The sequence below is a fragment of the Ascaphus truei genome, chromosome 7, assembly GCF_040206685.1.
Source record: "Ascaphus truei isolate aAscTru1 chromosome 7, aAscTru1.hap1, whole genome shotgun sequence".
Lineage (NCBI taxonomy): Eukaryota > Metazoa > Chordata > Amphibia > Anura > Ascaphidae > Ascaphus > Ascaphus truei.
In genome coordinates this window covers 57,955,124-57,973,186 of record NC_134489.1, presented here as the reverse complement: position 1 = coordinate 57,973,186, position 18,063 = coordinate 57,955,124, and the positions used below count along the sequence as shown (strand labels likewise).

General features: G+C 41.6%; 1 protein-coding gene and 1 long non-coding RNA gene across 3 annotated transcripts in view; one reads left to right on the top strand and one right to left on the bottom strand.

Moving 5' to 3' along the window:
* NRP2 (neuropilin 2) overlaps positions 1–18,063 on the top strand; it is a 115,312-nt gene that overhangs the window by 60,227 nt on the left and 37,022 nt on the right. For both annotated transcript variants that reach the window (XM_075608546.1, XM_075608548.1), the window contains exons 8-12: positions 214–358; positions 1,698–2,047; positions 4,190–4,334; positions 14,642–14,758; positions 15,514–15,654. In XM_075608546.1, coding sequence (XP_075464661.1) covers positions 214–358; positions 1,698–2,047; positions 4,190–4,334; positions 14,642–14,758; positions 15,514–15,654 — 898 coding nt within the window. The remainder of the gene's footprint in view (positions 1–213; positions 359–1,697; positions 2,048–4,189; positions 4,335–14,641; positions 14,759–15,513; positions 15,655–18,063) is intronic.
* LOC142499353 (uncharacterized) lies at positions 6,059–17,251 on the bottom strand. The gene is made up of 3 exons (XR_012802652.1): positions 17,076–17,251; positions 7,495–7,758; positions 6,059–7,376 (listed from the first exon to the last, which is right to left on the bottom strand). It is a non-coding gene; the product is annotated as an uncharacterized LOC142499353 (long non-coding RNA).

The following is an 18,063-nucleotide window of genomic DNA, read 5'->3' as shown; positions in this document are numbered from 1 at the left end:
CACTCTAATGCTGTCTTTAACCCTTTCTCTGACAGATGCGCTCGCAGCACAGACAGGGAAGCAGTTAACACTGCAGTTTGTGATACATTATTTTTAAAAAGCATGTTTTGTGAGGTTTATGTATTTATTTTTTTAAAGGGTCAGTCCCTTCTAAGACAAGAGTGAACTGATGGCAGTGACATGTCTAACAGGTTCATTCCCTTCGCTTTGTAGATATTCCCAGGGAATAATGACCCAACGGAAGTGGTTCTGAACAAGATTCCTCAGCCTGTGCTGACCCGATTTGTCCGGGTCCGTCCTCAGACCTGGCACAGTGGAATCGCCCTGCGGTTGGAGCTGTACGGCTGCAAGATTACAGGTTTGGCTTTTTATATACTAGAGGTTCTGAGCACTTCACTGTTAATATTATCTGTGCACATCATTATTTATAAAGTGTGTTTGTGAATATCTGTATGTGTGTATGTGTATATATCCATTTGTGTGTATGTGTATATGTATTATATATATATATATATATATATATATATATATATATATATATATATATATATATATATGCAGACCTGCCTAAGACATGCAGATGACCATACAGCTATATTTGCAGATTTGCATTCCTGTGGAGGGTTTTTGTCACTTTTTTTACTCACCATAACTTAACTCAGTATTATGGTTTAGCCTATCCCATAAGCCTCTCTTGCATTCCCAGTAAAATCAACCCCACACTGATGAGACCCATCAAGGTCGAAACAGCTGTCTGTGGGTGGTTTTCTGGGTATGCACCTTAACCCTGGCTGTGCTCAAAGCTGTGACCATGCAGCAAGCTTAAGCCTATAGGGAACCATGTTAAAAATGGTTATTGAGGCAAAAAGTGACACTGTGTGCTCATTTGCATGTCATTTCCCAGAATCCCTTGCTGCAGTGGAAGTGCTGTATGCTGGGTGATAATGGGGAAAGGTGGGGTTGCAGACCTGCCTAAGACATGCAGATGACCATACAGCTATATTTGCATATATATATATAATATATATATAATTATTTTAGGATAGAGCGAGAATGGTCAATCTCTCAATAAAAAACTGCATTTGTAGGCTTGAGTCTTCCTAGGTAATCTGTACCCCTCGGCGTCCATCTACAACGTTATATATAATAATATAACACATCATAATATATATATATTATATTATATTATATATATATATATATATATATATATATATATATATATATATATATATATATATATATAGATGTGTGTGTGTGTGCATGTGTATATATTTATATGTATGTGTACACTTGTGTGTATTTATGCGTATATATATATATATATATATATATATATATATATATATATATATATATATATTGAGATAGAAAAGTCTTATTATTAAGAAAATGACGGGTAAATTATATTTGTAGGAGTGAACATAATTTAGAGAATGAGATTTTTGCTCTATAGTGTAATCATTTATTTATTTATAACCACATTTATATAGCGTCCTTATCTCTTATAAATAATATATTCATTAATTAATATGGTGTTTGGTTTTCAACGCCCCTTATAAATCAATAATGATAATGGCACCTTATAAATAATTGAAAAACTTTAATATAAAAATAAAGTTCATATTTAAAAAAGAAATAGCTACTGACATATAGATAGGTATTTCACCTATGTATCTCTCTCTCTGCCTGTGCAGATTCTCCCTGCTCTAACATGATGGGGATGATGTCTGGTCTCATCTCGGACTCCCAGATTACAGCATCCTCCACCCGAGAGTACCTCTGGTCTCCTGGCGTAGCGCGTCTGGTGAGCAGTCGCTCCGGCTGGTACACACACATCTCACAGGCGCAGGTGGGAGCGGAGTGGCTGCAGATGGACTTGGGTGTCCCCAAGACTGTCAAAGGAGTCATCATACAGGGGGCACGCGGGGGAGACAGCCTGCCCACTACTGAGAATAGGGCATTTGTACGGAAGTTCAAAGTGGCCCACAGCCTGGATGGAAATAACTGGGAATTCATCCAGGACTTGAGGACGGAGCAAGTAAAGGTATGGCCAGCCACGGAGGATATATTTCATGCAGCTTTACTGCAGTGAGGTGCAGCAGCATGTGTAGAATAGTGTTTCATAAACTATATGCATCCTATTTTCAATGCTATAATAAGAGCTATAAATGACTAATAGTGTTAAAAATACACACACAGTAGTGCAGCATCTTTCTTTCAGTTAAAGCAGCAGTCTAATCTGCCTTTTTTACCCCCCCCCCCCCCCTTTAATATGTGCATCAATACAATCCACACAATGATGAGTAATTAGCTGAGATGCCGAACGATCCATTCTCCTGTGATCGATCGGCGAAGATTGGGCTCAGGGGGTTCACTAAATGGCTGGCAGTGCAGCAGAAGAGAATCAAAGATGCAAAGTTCTGTGGGGAAGATCATGTGACCAGGCCAGCGGCGTAGCTATAGGCCGGCCAAAGCCCGGGGACCCGCGCTGTTAGGGGGCCGCTCTCTCCCCCCGCCCCCTATCGGCGGCTCATGGCGACGACCCCGGCGTTAAGCCTGAGAGGAATCAGCAACTGTTACAGAGCTGATACCGGAAGTAAGAAAGACTTCCAGGTCAGACCAGTAGAGCATGCTCCTCCCCTGCTTTCCTGCTCTGCCAGTGTAACAGCTGCTGATTCCTCTGCGGCTTATCCTCTGTTTAAGGCTGGAGCACTCACAGGGAGGCATGGGGGAGGAGGGCGGAGAGAGGTGCTGATGATGGTGGGGCCCGTGGTGAGATGAGGTGATGATGATGGCGGGGGAGGTGATGTAAAGATGATGATGGTGTGGGAGATGAGGTGATGATGATGATGGTGGGGGAGATGAGAAGTGGGGGAGGGGGAGAGATGATTATGATGGGAGAGAGATGATTATGACGGGGAGGTGGGATGATGAGAGAGAGGATGGGGGAGGAAAAAAATTGCAGTCACTATTAGTATAAATGGGGCCCTGACATTTTTTTTGGCCCAGGGGCCTGTACATATCTAGCTACGCCACTGGACCAGGCAGTCACCAGATACAATTGGTGCACTGCTAGAGAGAGGGTAGGACTCAAAAATGGGTGTGCCAGATCCTGTTTCAGAAGAGAAAGGGGATGTGACTTTGTAAATGGTTGCTATAGAAACAAAAAATGCTTGTTACATTATAATACATTAAAAATGTCATTCAGATTTGTTATAAAAAAACCTGCTCCAAGTATTTTCTCACAGTACAGAACTGGTTTATAAAAAAACCACATATAGGATATTGCTTGGTCTGCAGCTTTAAAGGGGCCAATGCCCCAAGGAAGAAAGGGAAGTAGAACATGTTCATTAGGGTAAATGTAGATGATAGAAATAAAAATCGGTCAAGTGTAATAATTTGTATTCATGTTTTCATTGTTTGCATGGTAAACTAAGGGTGTTGGAGTTTTTTTTAAATCTGTCTTCCTGGTGATAAGACGGTTTGTCAGTCCAGAAACTAGAGGTGAATTGTCTGTTTTGTCCATTGTATAATCATTACGAAGCTATCATTAGTGAAACAGATACACATAAGAAGTTGATAGGCTTAAATTCAGCAGGTTGGAGCTGCAAAGAAGCTAAAGAAGTTTAAAAAATATTGAATGTTTTAAGAAAGCCAATTACACTGATAAGTTGTTTGTTTTAGTTTTCTAACCTGCTATGGGGGCTACCCTTTAATCAGTGAAGCTGGCCTGAATTAAAAACATATCTTCTGTTCTATGAAGTGAGTATTAATTGTCCTGTGGATAAGGGCTTTCTTATTAACACAAATCCAAAATACCTTGTGGTACTGCTAATTAACACACAGAATCCCAGCAAGCTCAAGAAACCCCAAAACATACCACATAATATATATAAGAGAATATATAGGTATTTCACTGTGTATTTTTGTCATATTGGATGTAGCATTGGGCATTTCTGTCTTTTGTTGTACTGCTAATTAGCCACTGTATGTACTGAGGGGTATAATAATCATTTTAATTACATTGAATTAATTAAGTACTTCTTCTATTTCCTTGTGAAGGGGGAAGTGTCCTCTTCACCTTCAGGATGCTAAACTTGTTGTATACCACAAAGCATTAGCAGGCTTCCCAGAATCCTTTGCTGCTATATGTACTTACGTGCCTCTCCTGTCTTCTCCCTTTCAGCTGTTTGAGGGAAATATGCACTATGACACTCCTGAGGTACGCCGGTTTGATCCCGTGGCTGCGCAGCTCATCCGAGTTTACCCAGAAAGGTGGTCTCCAGCTGGGATGGGCATGAGGATGGAAATCTTGGGCTGTGATATGACAGGTGAGAGGATTTATGAAACAAAAGACCTTTCTTACAACACCTATTTAAGGAAGCATATGGGTACCTCCGGTGACTGATATCTCATGCACTGGCCTTGACCCCTTGCAGACGCCCTTACCATAACACCCACCTACTGTCTCTGTAAATTTTTCCCACTTACCACTTGGATTGTAAGCTCTTCAGGCCAGGGTTTCCTTTTTCTATTGTTACTTTTATGGCTGAAGCGCTTATTCCCATTATGTGTTATATTATTATGTCAAGTGTAGTACTGCTGTGAAGCGCTATGTACACAGATGGTGCTATATAAAAAAAAAATATATATATATATATATATATATATATATATATATATATATATATATATATATATATACATACATACATACATACACAATAACTGCACCGCATTCGTGCATAGCAATTTTAAAGTACCTATCCAGGACAGTTCATATTACCTCTTTCCACTCCTCCACCACTCTCCCACTCTCCTTGGAATGGTCTCTCAGTTAATCTTACACAAGTAACATGGTTAGGCAAAGCCACAACTATCATTCATTATCAATTCTATAAAGTTGTATTATTTCATGTTGAGTTTGGAAATTGTACATTTTCGGCTGCCTAAATAGCCTGTTATGTTTGTTTACTTGAGCTCTGGTTTCTGTAAAGCCGAGGCTGGTAGCGTATATACACGCTCCGTATCCTTATGCAGGAATCACGTTTATTTTCAGGAGTGTTACAATCACCCCGTCACCCCAAGGCAATATCCCCTGTGAAATCAAACTTAGTATAGCATAGTAAAGTATTAATAAAAAGGGTGCGGAAGCATGACGATCGGAGCTGAAACATACTTTGCATCTTTACATCAGCTAGTCAGTAATGATAGAACAGGTCTGAAATGTATAGATGGGATTATTTTCCTGTTAAAGGATTTGTGTGTGAATCTGTGGAAATCCAGATCTGGTCTCCAGATGTGGTTCAGTGACAGGCGCTGGATTTTTGCTGAAAACATCTGTAAAACACATCTCAGGGAGTTCCCAATGCAGGAAGTATAACGGAAAAGGCCTTAATATACGGCTTTTACAAAATGCTTGTACTATTCTATGCTCATCCTGATCACATCCTTCACTTCAACTTCCACCGATAGTTTTCTGTCAGGCTATTGATATTGAATTTCCAGGCCCTCTTATTCCAAAGTTGGAATCCGAGATGAGTTTTAAAATTAGTTTGTAGAGAATTCAGAAAATCCGAATAAGTTACAGTGGCAATAAAATGGGGAGTACTTACAATAGGTGGAAATACTTTTCATATAGATAACAATGTCTTCGATTAATTCTAGCATCTTAAGTGTCATTATCTTCTTCTAGTTCAGTGATTCCCAACAGAGGGTTCGGGAATTCCCCGAGGTTTGGGAGATGTCTCCAATGGGTTCGCCCCCCAAATTATATGTATCCCAGGCAGTAGTAGTGGTAGTAGTGAGTGCAAACTGCACCTTAGCGTGGGTGGCATAGCTGTCAATTCCAGCAGTCGCTCCCCACAATGCTTTGCATCCACAGCGGCAAGGCATTGTGGGACATGACTTTGGAAGCTCCCGCAGTAATAGACAGCTCGGATCCATCTAACAGTTGTGTTAGCCATAGTCTGATGAGAAGGCTGCAAGATTTATTAATTAAGGGGTCGCAGAACAAATATTTTCTAGCAGAGGGGTGCACAATGTCAAAGGGTGGGAACCTTTTCTCTAGTTATGTTCGTCAAACATAGAATTACCCAGCTGAAGTAATTTGTGTTAGCTATATGAAAACTTGATGAACTACTTCAGTGCTGGCAAACTGAGTCATTGCGTTAAAAAAAAAGTTTATTATATCTAATGTACACAGAGTATGATTGATTTATTGTTTCGTAATTATAGACATTCTTTCCCCTGGCTTCTCTTTCAATGTTATATCTGCCTGGTATCGTTCCCGGAAAATGTTTACTTGGAAGATCAAATGGCATGAAAGGGTGGGACCAAAATTTGCACACGGAAATCACGATATTTTTCAATACATTGTATTATCATTACATATGCGCCAAGTAACATCTTCCGCGAACTACTGACGTAGCTCCAGATTACAAGCGCCTTCACTCAATGCATTGTTGGTCTCCCTGGCAGTGGCGGGGTTAATAGACAGTTCCTTCAGCGTAATAGTTTGACAGTCAAACGTTTACCATAATTAAGCGTGAATGCAGTGCAAATGTTCTCCGGGCACAATCGCACTTTGAAAGCAGTTATTTGCAGCCCCTAACCCCTTGAATTCTGCACACGGACATGTGAGACTTGATGTCTTAATCCCGCTTGTCTTCACCTCTTTCTTCCTTTAAAAAAAGAAGACGACGACGAAAACAAATGTGCCCTGATTTTACATGCCCCTCGTGATCTCCGGACTATGTGAGTGAGCCTGACAGCTGCCAGCTTTCTGATGCTTCCTCTTCCGCCAGGGTTTCAGAAACCGGAGTGCTTTTGGCTGGGGTTAATAGCCGGCCAGCTTTGCACTGAGGTGCCGATGGCTAAAGGTTGAAGGTATCAGATCACTCTGGGTCACTAAGGAAGAGGCACTCTGGTCACGGTCTTCAAGTCCCCAATGGGTTGCCATCTGATGGTAAACCGAGACTGCAAATTCCAGATTGCTTTGGTTAGGAAAACACAAGTGACTCATCCCCAATGAGCTGGCTCTTTCTTAACCCCTTCAATGCCCAAAGGGGCCTGTCAAGCCATGTGCCACTATTCATTACAGGCAGGAGGAGAGTTGAAACGTTCCCCTTAAACGGAGAGCAGACAAGAATTGTATAACATTGACCTGGAACAGAGCGGCTCCGTGTAACCCGTTAGCAGCCTAGAGGCGCCAGCAACGCAGTTCAAAGCAACAAGGTGTTCGTATGTTAGCCTGGTTTATTTGTATATCTTCAGTGAGAAACTGCCTTTGCACTATGTCGGTCTCTTCTGGAACTGAATACCGTGACTGCCGCCTTTCCATGTCATTACTGCTGTCCCCTCGCCTTCTTTCCCTGCAAGCAGCAGAAAACAGAAGAGATAAGGTTACTGCCAGAAGATTTGTATAAGGCCGTTATAAAAGGACAGCTCCGGTTCAAAAGCTAAATGCGATTACACAGGAACCCAAAGCACCTGAAGTTTCATTCCCAACGCGCAACTTTTCTCTGATGTATTCCGTTGTTTTCGGTGATGCCCTGTGTCTTGCATAGATCTTTTTTGAAGTTCCAAGCATCTGCTTTCAATTACTGCGCTGCTGGGCGGCTCGGTCTGGAGTCGCTTTTTGCTGCTCTGGGCTCAGGCGGGGGGCTTTCTCCTCTTTTCACTTTCTATTTCGCACACCGCAGCATCCAATCGTTTCTTTTCCATTATCTCGAGCAACCGTTCCACGCTGCAGCACTATAACGAGAAACACAAGCAGCTCTGTCGTCACCCGGATGCATCAGGTGTTCTTAAAGCTGTACATTGGAGGCATTTTATGGACACCAGCATGGGGCATGTAAGTGTGCCGCTGTGACAAATGAAATCAAACAACTGAAATGACATGGAAATTGATGGCAGATATGGACTATTCGACACGTCTTATATACCCACTTTCTTCGTTTTAATATACCTAGATCAACGCGTCCACTACCGTATCGGTGAAGTACTACCCTTTTGGTTCTTTCTTCTGCTTCCTTGAATCTAAAACCATCTGGCTCTAAGGAATGGACTCACTGTTCTAAATTGTCTCTCTCTCTCTGCTAACAAATCTTCTCTCTTCTTATTTATACCCGTGAGGCATTAGGTTCTCTCATTGCTTTGCCATGCTGGTACAAGGTGGGATCATTTTGCATGATGTTTTTCGTGCACACCTTGCTCTTTCATAGTCCTCCTTCTCTAGCCCATCTGGAGATATATAATTGTGCACAGTGTTCTAGATGATGTCTGCTAATAATATATATACTCTTTTAGCCCAACTAGCTAGCCATCACTTTTGGCTTCTGCATAGGGCTCTGTGCAATGCCTTTCAAGCCTCTCCTTCAGCAACATAGGATAATTGCCTATAATAAGGGTATTAGGAGGATGTGAGGAAGTTATTAGAAGCATAATAAGTGGTTATTAAATGGGAGCCAGACCAGTTTGTTTTATGAAACAAAAAAGTCTATCAAAATATTTTTTTTTCAGTGGTTGTTTGCTTTAGTATGTTTAAAAAAAATGTAAATCCCCGGAACAGATCCCTAAAGTATTAAATGCCATCGCCCCTCAACTGATTGAGCCTCGGAGTAAGGTCAATAAATCTGAGGGAGAGCTTGTTCAAGAACTGCCCCAACACTGTGGAATAAGCTCCCTACAGCTTTAAGAAATCAGGAAGCTTTACTTCCATGCAGAAAGGAATTCAAAACCTTCCTTTTTAAACTGAGCATGATGCTCTGGCCCTAATACTCTGGCAGACAGCTTTCCTGCTCCCATTCGTGCTTTCCACCCTTTGTTGGTCTTCCTCGTCGTTCCCCTATATGTTTTCTTTCGGTAGGTCCCAGCTGTAGGTCTGGGATGGCTGCCCTTCCTAAGTCCCTACACGCGCCCTAGTCTGAGTTTTATTGGGTAGTAAGCGTTAGAAAAAAGGACATTGTAAGTTGAACTATAACACTCATGAAATAGAATTCGAAGGAGGCCGCAGATACCTGGAACAATACCTCAGAGGGTTTACCTACCCAACAAGATAAGGGACTCAGAGTGTCTCATATGACTTACTTGGCTACTTATCTTAGCGCACTATAGCATTGTCACTCAAGGCCTAGGATATGCTTGAGCCATGACATGACCGCTGCCCTCCCATTATTCTCCATGGTGGGCAGGCTTCCTTTTTACAGTAACTATTTATAAAGTGAGTCACAGCTTCATTGGAAAGGAAATGCCCCCACTGTCTTCCGCTTGTTAATTAGACTCTATTCCTGGCTATTTCCCATTCACACCAATACATCACAGACTCAAACCTGTGATATGCCAGGCAATGCATCACGGGAGTTTAGCTCTTATTACTGCAATTCTATACAACCCATGCAATTCTGTATTAAAAAGGCTGCTTCTTAGTCATAATGCCCCCAAAACGTTTTTGCGGAAGGCACAAATAAATTGAAAGCACTCTTAAGTAACCCTGTTGTGACCCAAGGGAATCATTCAGCACTATATATGATGTAATACAAAAGTTCCAATACCAAAAAGTCCTCGCACAAGTCTGCTCGGTAAAAGTCTCGCTACGGTATTGGCGCACACAGAAAAGTACCTCCTCTTGCTGCACGTGTCAAAGTGGTGCCATCTTCTCCACGCGCTTGTAAAGGAATGGAGAAGAGAGACATTGTATGGAACACAAAACGAATTGATACGCAGCAAGGCAAATGTATCCGAGGAAAGGGAAGGGCTGAGTTGTTTGTAGTCCTTAAAAAACGTACAAATTCGAGCAGATATCTGCGAAACAATAAAGACCAAAGAAGGGGAACCTCCATAGAGAGCATGAGCATTTTTATTAAAGGGCTGCATCAACAAAATGTGTGTTCTTTCAAAGAGAATATGACGGGTCGCGCCAATAATGAAAAAATGCAGGAATTTCATTTTGAAGTGTGCCAAGACATGGCACTTCTTGAGAATAATAATGTTTTTATTTTATAGCTCTGACCTTAAGGGCCCATCTTTACCAAGCAGTGCTCTGCCACAAGACCCATTCCGTCTCTGGTAGACACCTCACAGCACATTGAAGTCAATAGGATATAAGGTGTCTTGCTGCACTGGAAGGTATATGGTGGCAGAAGGCTGCTTAGTAAATATGGGTCTCTATGCCCCAAAAAGTTAATCTACATTTTGGTGTCTGAGGCATAGGAAGATAAATACACTTACCCAAAGGTCACAAGGAGAGCCAACACTGGCATCCAAACTACGTGTACCTGCATGAAAGGCAGTAACATTGCCACTGAGCTACTCATTCACAAGTCTATGTATCAAGCCAAATTGGGTGCAAAACAACAGCATATTCATCCTGCCATATGAATTAAAGTACTTTGCTCCAATTTAGCCCTGTCTGCTCCGTGTTGCAACGTTGTGGGTGTCAGTAGGCGAAGTTGAGGGCGAGTTAAAATGAGGATTATAATGAGTTGTTTCACATTCTGCGTCTCTGTGCACCATTCTTTCCCCCCTTTTGTTTGCCCCAAAAATCTGCCATCTCTGAAGTGGCGTAAATCTAAAATCGGGCGTCAGATGCAAGAAACTGCCTTTGCAAATGCGCAACTCTGCTCCCCAAAAACTGTGAAATGTGTCAAAACACACTTTCTTCTGCTTTGATATATAGACCCCTCAGAATCTCACACAAATATGGTACTGGTGTGTAAAAAATACAAAACATACTAGGGGACTCATAATCTATCTAAAGTTTAAAGATTCAAGACTTGGAACATGGTTTATACATAAGATAAACGACTTTGTTCTTTGAATGCTGTGGCATACTCCATAAATATCACAGTGGATTTGCAGAATAAACCTGTGAGGTTTCCAAAGCTGCTCTTTACACTATAATGTTGGTTATCTAAAAGTTATCACAGCCTTCAACAAATCTACAAGGATAATTATTTCTTGTATACATTAAAATATTTTACCAGGGAATAATACATTGAGAGTTACCTGTTGTTTTCAAGTGTCCTGGGCACATAGTTATGATGACAATACATGGTTACATTAAATGAACAGAGCTTGTACACTATATTTAAAGACATTTCATGGACAGTTAGAGATAATATATATTATGGGCGTATGTAACAGTTACAGACAAGATTAAAATGTGAGACAGCTGAAGTCTTGAAAGAATTTAGCCTGGTGGCAGCTTTGAGAGTCTCGGGTAGATTGTTCCAGTTGTGAGGTGCACGGAAAGAGATGAAGGAGCTTTGTTTAACCTTGGAACGGTGAACAGTCAGATCTCAGATGATAAGTGCAGCGTGTGGTAGGGCTATAAATATGAGCACTTGTTCGATGGGACCTTCCCCCCTGCCCCCGTCTTGAAAAAGCGTGTTTACGTAAAACGCGCGTGTTGACAATCTGGGTGCGCACGCTGGGTTCACACTCTAACGAGAAATGAACCGTCTAGCAACTGCATGCGTACAATCCAGTTGCTCTAAGTAAACTAGATATGATGGTTTAAGGGCACATCTAGGGTCTAGTTGACTCATCACCGAGTTTGCTGATTGTAGTAGGCAACGAAGATTCACATATTCACAATTGAGTGTTCCGTGTTTCTGATTTATATGGTAACAAACTATTTATTGTACATACACAAGGCACCGTACGAGGCTATGCAGTCCTGACACGCAAGTATTTGTACCACGGCTGTCTTCAGTGTCCACTAGTGCATTTGTTTATGGTATTAAGGGTCACCTTACATACTTCTTTAATAGCCACTAGACTCTGTAGGGGTACAGTGAGAGTCCATTCACTTACCTGCTCAGTTTATACTATTACTCCAGGTATATTAGCTTTGACGGTTTAAGGGCGCAATTAGGGATCAGTCAAATCGATCTATCCTATTGCTGACTACAGCAGGTAATACATATTCTCACTCCTGTTGGACCTTGAGTCTGGAACACTGGGCTACGTACTCTCTACATTTCTCCTAGTACATGACACAGAATAACCTATTTACTGCACTACGGCTGCCTCATGTGTGTCTAAGTGAGATCGTGTGGGGTACTTACTATAGGTTGCATTACAACCAGCCCCTCAAGCTTTCTGGGTAGCCTCCAGACCGATTAGGGTTATTATCTAACTCACGGTGAATCGGTTCGATTACTTGTTCTGTACACTTGATCAACCTATCTATGTTGAGCTATTATTTTCAGATTTGTGCCAGAGTCAATGTCTGAATAACAACGGTGTGTGCACATCGTTGCACTGGTTTGTTGTAATAGTGATATTCTCCTCTGTATTTAGGGAGACACCAGACCCTATACAAATACAACAATTAGGCAGACCAGGCAAGAGTACGTGGGTATGATACACCTACCTATGACCAGGGACTTATATCCATTAGGCACCTATTCGTTTACAGTTGATTATTAATAGACCCTACAGTCCACGCTCTTTATTAAAAGGGCAGGGGATATTTATATTCATCCCTAGCTGTGGATGCACACATCCACACATATGTTGTTGACAGGATATATATTTACCCTATCACAGCTTATCCATTACGATCCCGAACATTCAACATCGTGTTCTTAAGTGGATCACGAGCATTTCGCAGTGTTGTAGTTACATTGTAGGACAAGGCGGCATATTGAGTTGTAGAGGATGTTTAGTTTGCTATGGTCAGTTTGGGGTACTCTACCATATACTATGTCCCCATAGTCTATAATTGTTATTAGCATCTGGTGTGCAGTGTGCTTTCTGATATCATCCTTTTCCTCCTATCGTGAGCTTTTACAGTGAGTTTGGCTTCTAAAAGCAGCTGTTTTTTGGCATTAGCTGGAGAATACTGGGAATCTCTGCATTTGAATGTCGGGAAAGCATACAGGGTGTTGAGTGAGTTCTCTGGCAAATTGTAACAGGAAAGGAGAAATGTACACATGTGTATGAGAGAATGAGCAGATGGTGCAGTCTTTAGTTGGGCATTCCAGTCATGTGCTTTGAATTCCACTTTAAGCCCACTAGCTGCAGAGCATATTGTTGCAGGTGCTTCCAGCAGTGCTGGGGTTAACACAGCAATTCACATAGCAATCCGGATTATCACTTCTCAAGATCTAAACTGCTTCTGCTTATTATTGGGATCCTATCAACATTATGGGTATTAGCCAGCAAAAGGGTCAATGTTCTAGAGACAGAAGCGTGTTCCACCAGCATGTCACAATTATGCTACCAAGCCTGATTGGCATGTAGACATGAAAGTTGCTTGCAGCCATTTTAAATTTCCTGGAGGGGTGAAATCAGAATCTATGGAACTGGGGGGTTAGTCGGGGGGGATATAGAGTTATGGAAGTTGCAGTAAGAACGGAAGACCCCCTGCTTCAGTTTATAAGAAACAGATTGCACAGAAAGACGTCTACCTTCAATTCAGTGTACAGTATTCAAGCTTTGATACACTGGATACCTTGATACACAGTGATACTTTTCATTACTTTACAGTGCGGTATTTACATTTTAAACTCTGACTGAACACACATTTCTTTCATGAGAAGACAGCGTTAGAAAACCCGCACCAGATAGAAGTAGGCATCCTGGCATTGAAGCTTAAGCCATCTGCTGATCCCAGCTAAGATAGAAATACTTTCCCTTTTATAGTATTGCTGCAGTCTTTGTTATTCAGTGTTAACAACAGACCTGCTAACTGGAACAAAGTCTCCAAACTACTGTTGGTTTAAAACGAAGCTTCTTGCCAAACAGAGACCACGGATCAAAGCATCCAGTCTTTTCCGCTAACGACGCAAATTATCTTCACATCACAGATTTGTGATGTTTTTCCATTCACGTTTGACTCATGTTTGAGTCACTTTCTCGGCATACAGCACACGGGTAGAATAATGCAATGGCAACAGGGTGTAACCACCCCAGTGCTGAAAGGGGCTGCTATATACGATATATATATATATATTGATTTCTGTGGCAGTGAAGTGTTAAGTTTTTTAAATATTTATATATATTATATATATATATATACACACACACACACACACACACACACACACACACACACACACACACACACACACACACACACACACACACACACACACACACACACACACACACACACACACCATGCATATTTGTCTGACCCCCTCTTGCCATGAAAGAGTTTGATATATTGTACAGTTGAAGGCATAAGGAGAGTTTTTAGTTTTTCTAGTGTACTCTAGCTACACATCACCCCTCCCTCTGCAGTCTGTATTCATGGGGAATTCTTCCTGAAGGAAACTGTGAGCACTACTGTACAATAGGGGCTGAAAATGACATTGATATGGGTGTTTTTGCATGATTGTACCAAGGAATCTCACACCGATGTTGCCCTTTGTGCATGAGCTTGTGGTTTGGGAAATATGAATAGGAGTCAAGGAGGAGTTCATCAATACAAATATTATGACAAATTCCATATCCATGTTTCTATTTTAGTGCTTTATGACAGTTTAAGGAATAACCCTATAAGTCCTACATTACAGCGAATGCAGTGTACTGTCTTTGGTAAAGTGCAGATCTGGACAGTGATATCAGAACTGCTGCAGTGTCTTGTTATTAGTTCTCGCTACAACTGACGTATCACTCTTTGCAGAAACAAAACCTACCTCAGAGACAGTCAAACCCACTATTAAGATTGAAGAGACCACCACCCAGAATGCAGCAGAGGAGGAGACTACAGAGTGTGGGGAGTCTTGTGCAGGGAATGAAGGTATGTCAGTGTTTATTTTATATATATATATATATATATATATATATATATATAAAGCAGAAAATAGCCGTGTTAGTCCAGTTGCGATAGTGCAGAATAAATGAGTTCTTCCGTATTAGGTGATATCTTTTTTTATTTGGACTGTTGGTCTGGGATTAAAGTTGCTAATCATTGAAGTGGGAGGAAGCGCTTGAAATTCAGTTGCCTAAACCCTGGAACAAATCACTATATAAGTGTTAGAAACCTATTGTTTTATTAAATGCTGGGATTGGGAATAACTTTAGTTTGGATGCTGGGCAGCCCTGAAAAATGTGGTTAAAATACTCAAGATCAAGAGATTAAATGGGCACTGCTTTTGCCGGTTGCCTCTTAGGCCCCCGTAAAAACGAGCACACAATACATACAAAGTACTACTATACACATGTTCTTTCTAAGTGGCATCAGGATGCACAGCGCACTGTCCATTCATACATACACAGATGTGTGCTTGCTGTGGCAGGTTCCAGCTGCTTATTTGTGCCGGAGGCTCCCGGCTTTTCCTCCTGGCTTTGTTTTGTTTGTGGGATTAGGTGAGCTCCGTTCTATCAAAACTAATGCCAGGTTTAAGAAGCCTGGTGAAATGTGAGCCGGCTGAAAGCATCCCAGTAGAGGCGGATTTCATCCCCTGTGCAGTGCTAGCAATTTAGCGAAAAAAAGAGACATAGGGGGGATGAGCATAGCAAAACCTCTCACCTTCTGTTTTTCTTTTCCTAAAGATTTTCAGTTCCCGTCAGGATTTAACTGCAACTTTGACCACTCGGAGGACGTGTGTAACTGGGCGCATGATATCAATGCTGATTTCACATGGTCATTTCATCCTAATAGCCCCTGGTTGGGGAGTTCAGGGCCTCTGCCCGGTAAGTTCATTTTGTATGACTGTAATATTTCAGGGGTGCCTGCAAGCAGTTGTAGCACAACTGATTGATTTGTTGATTGAAAAGTAAAATAGGTATTGATTATCAAGCATGTTATCGTATCTGTTCTCCAGCTGAAAGTTCAAACTCCCCAGTGTTTCAAGGGTTAAATGTTGGTGATTTATACCTTGTTTAAAAACCAATGTATATCGCAGAGGTGGCCAACTCTAGTCCTCAAGGGCCACCAACAGGTCAGCCTTTAAGGTTATCTCTGCTTCAGCACTGCTGGCTCAATCACTAGCTCAGTCATTATGATTGAGCCACCTGTGCTGAAGCAGGGATATCCTTAAAACCGGACCTGTTAGTGGCCCTTGAGGACAGGAGTTGGCCACTCCTGTTAGATTGTATAACTATTTAAATCATTGTTAAACCCCATTTCTGCTAGAGACCCAACTAGGAAAGGTGACAGGATTACAAAGTTTACAAACAATAACAGTAATAATGATATTCTTTTTCATTTAAAAAATACAGATTTATATATATATATATATATATATATATATATATATATATATATATATATATATATATAATTTAGTTTTATGTCAATGAACATATCAATGTCAATAGCTTATGTATTTCCTATGTGGGAATGAACTTAAAAGTGCAGTGTTTAACCTTCTGGAATGGTTTCTTATCCGTAAAGGTGAGAATGTACATGATTCCCAGCAGAACTTACAATCGCATACATTAACTAATGTAACCACTCAGAAACGGCTGCTATAGCAACCAAACCTATAACCTCTTCAGTGCCACCGGGACCGGCAGCTCAATGCAGAGCAATGCGTTGCTCAGCTGTCTGGCACTGAAGGGGTTATAGCATCATTACAGGAGGAGAAGGTGTTTTCACTCCCTTTGAAACGGATGCCTAGCATAATGATGCCGAGAATTTCAATGTGTCTCCAACCTCCCACAACTCATTCTAATTCATAGCAGCCTGGTGTATTGTATAATGATGCTGAGGATCTCTGTTTCCAGCCTCCCACAAACACTCTTCCCTTTTAGGCAAAATAGAGATTAAAGAAGTAGTCCCCCCCCCACCCTTTGTACTTGTCTGCGAAGCAGGGGATCCCCAGAGCTGTTCATTTAAGCTGCTGTGCCCCCCTAATTCCTAAAATACATAACGGGGGAAGCTGCCGCCTCTACTTCCGCATATTTAAATCCCCTGCGTCACGGGGGCCAATAGCAAGCTGGACCATGTGGCAGGGAAATGGTTAAAGCCGAGTGTGCAACTGGAGCTTTACTCAAAGGCAAAGGACTGATAACGTGAGATGTGCATCTTGTTTTCAAGCCGCTACTTCATTCTATTTAATGACGGCTGTCAAACCCCACAGAGAGCACTACTTGATATTTCCAATGCTTACCTGGTCTGTATTTAAGTGTTAACATCCAGGAACCCTGGAGCCTGCAGGAAAAGAAAGCACACTTACAGACCGTCTCAGCTGCAGTCCTGCCCATCTCCATCAGACTAATAATGTTTAATTAATATAATGAGCCTGCTGTATGAAGGGAGCGACCTATTTTTATAACCTATGCTGGATTTCTCTTTTCATTTCCTCTCCCTCGAGATGGTATAATTGGCTGTTATTTTCTTAACCCCTTCAGTACTACAGGAAGGCGTAGCTTAGTGGTAGGAACAATCTAGGGGGAACCCAGTTCGAACCCCAGTGTCATTTCCTTGTGAGCTTCTGCACCAAAATTAGATTGTAAGCACTTTGGGGGAAGCCGCTCATTGTGCCTGCAAAAAAATCTATATCCTAGCATACATGTAGATTGATAGATTTGACTTGCAGGTCCACAGCATTGATGGGGTTACGGTTTTGCTGATGCACAGCATTTAACTGGTTAAAGTCTTGTAGCTTGTGGTTTTGCATGGGAAGTCTTTATCTTCTTCTTTTTATCTCTCAATGATATGCTGGACTTGAGAGTTCAGCTTATAAACAGAAGACCCTCAGTATTTTTGGTTATTCACAGTAGCTGCTCTCATGCAATTAAACTGTGTCGCAACAAGGCATTTGTCACAGGCGTTTCAATACTTTTCCTGACTGAGGACCAAGAATTCCCTCGGCGGTCACATGTGACGCTTTAATAAAGAGGGGATATCTGTATGTCCAGAACATGGCAGCAGCCGAATCAGAGACTGGAATACTGGGAAACCAAAGCAGACATGACACACCTGTTTCCAACCAACATTTTATCGGGGCTCTTCAAAATGACCCCTTTATTCACCCAATTTCTCCTTAACCCTATGACCGCTCCATCACTAATGATGCCCATCCCCCTTTCATTCCTCATCAGGTTTGATCGTGTCACGTTCTCCATAAGACCAGGCGCGATCTCCCCTAGCAAAAC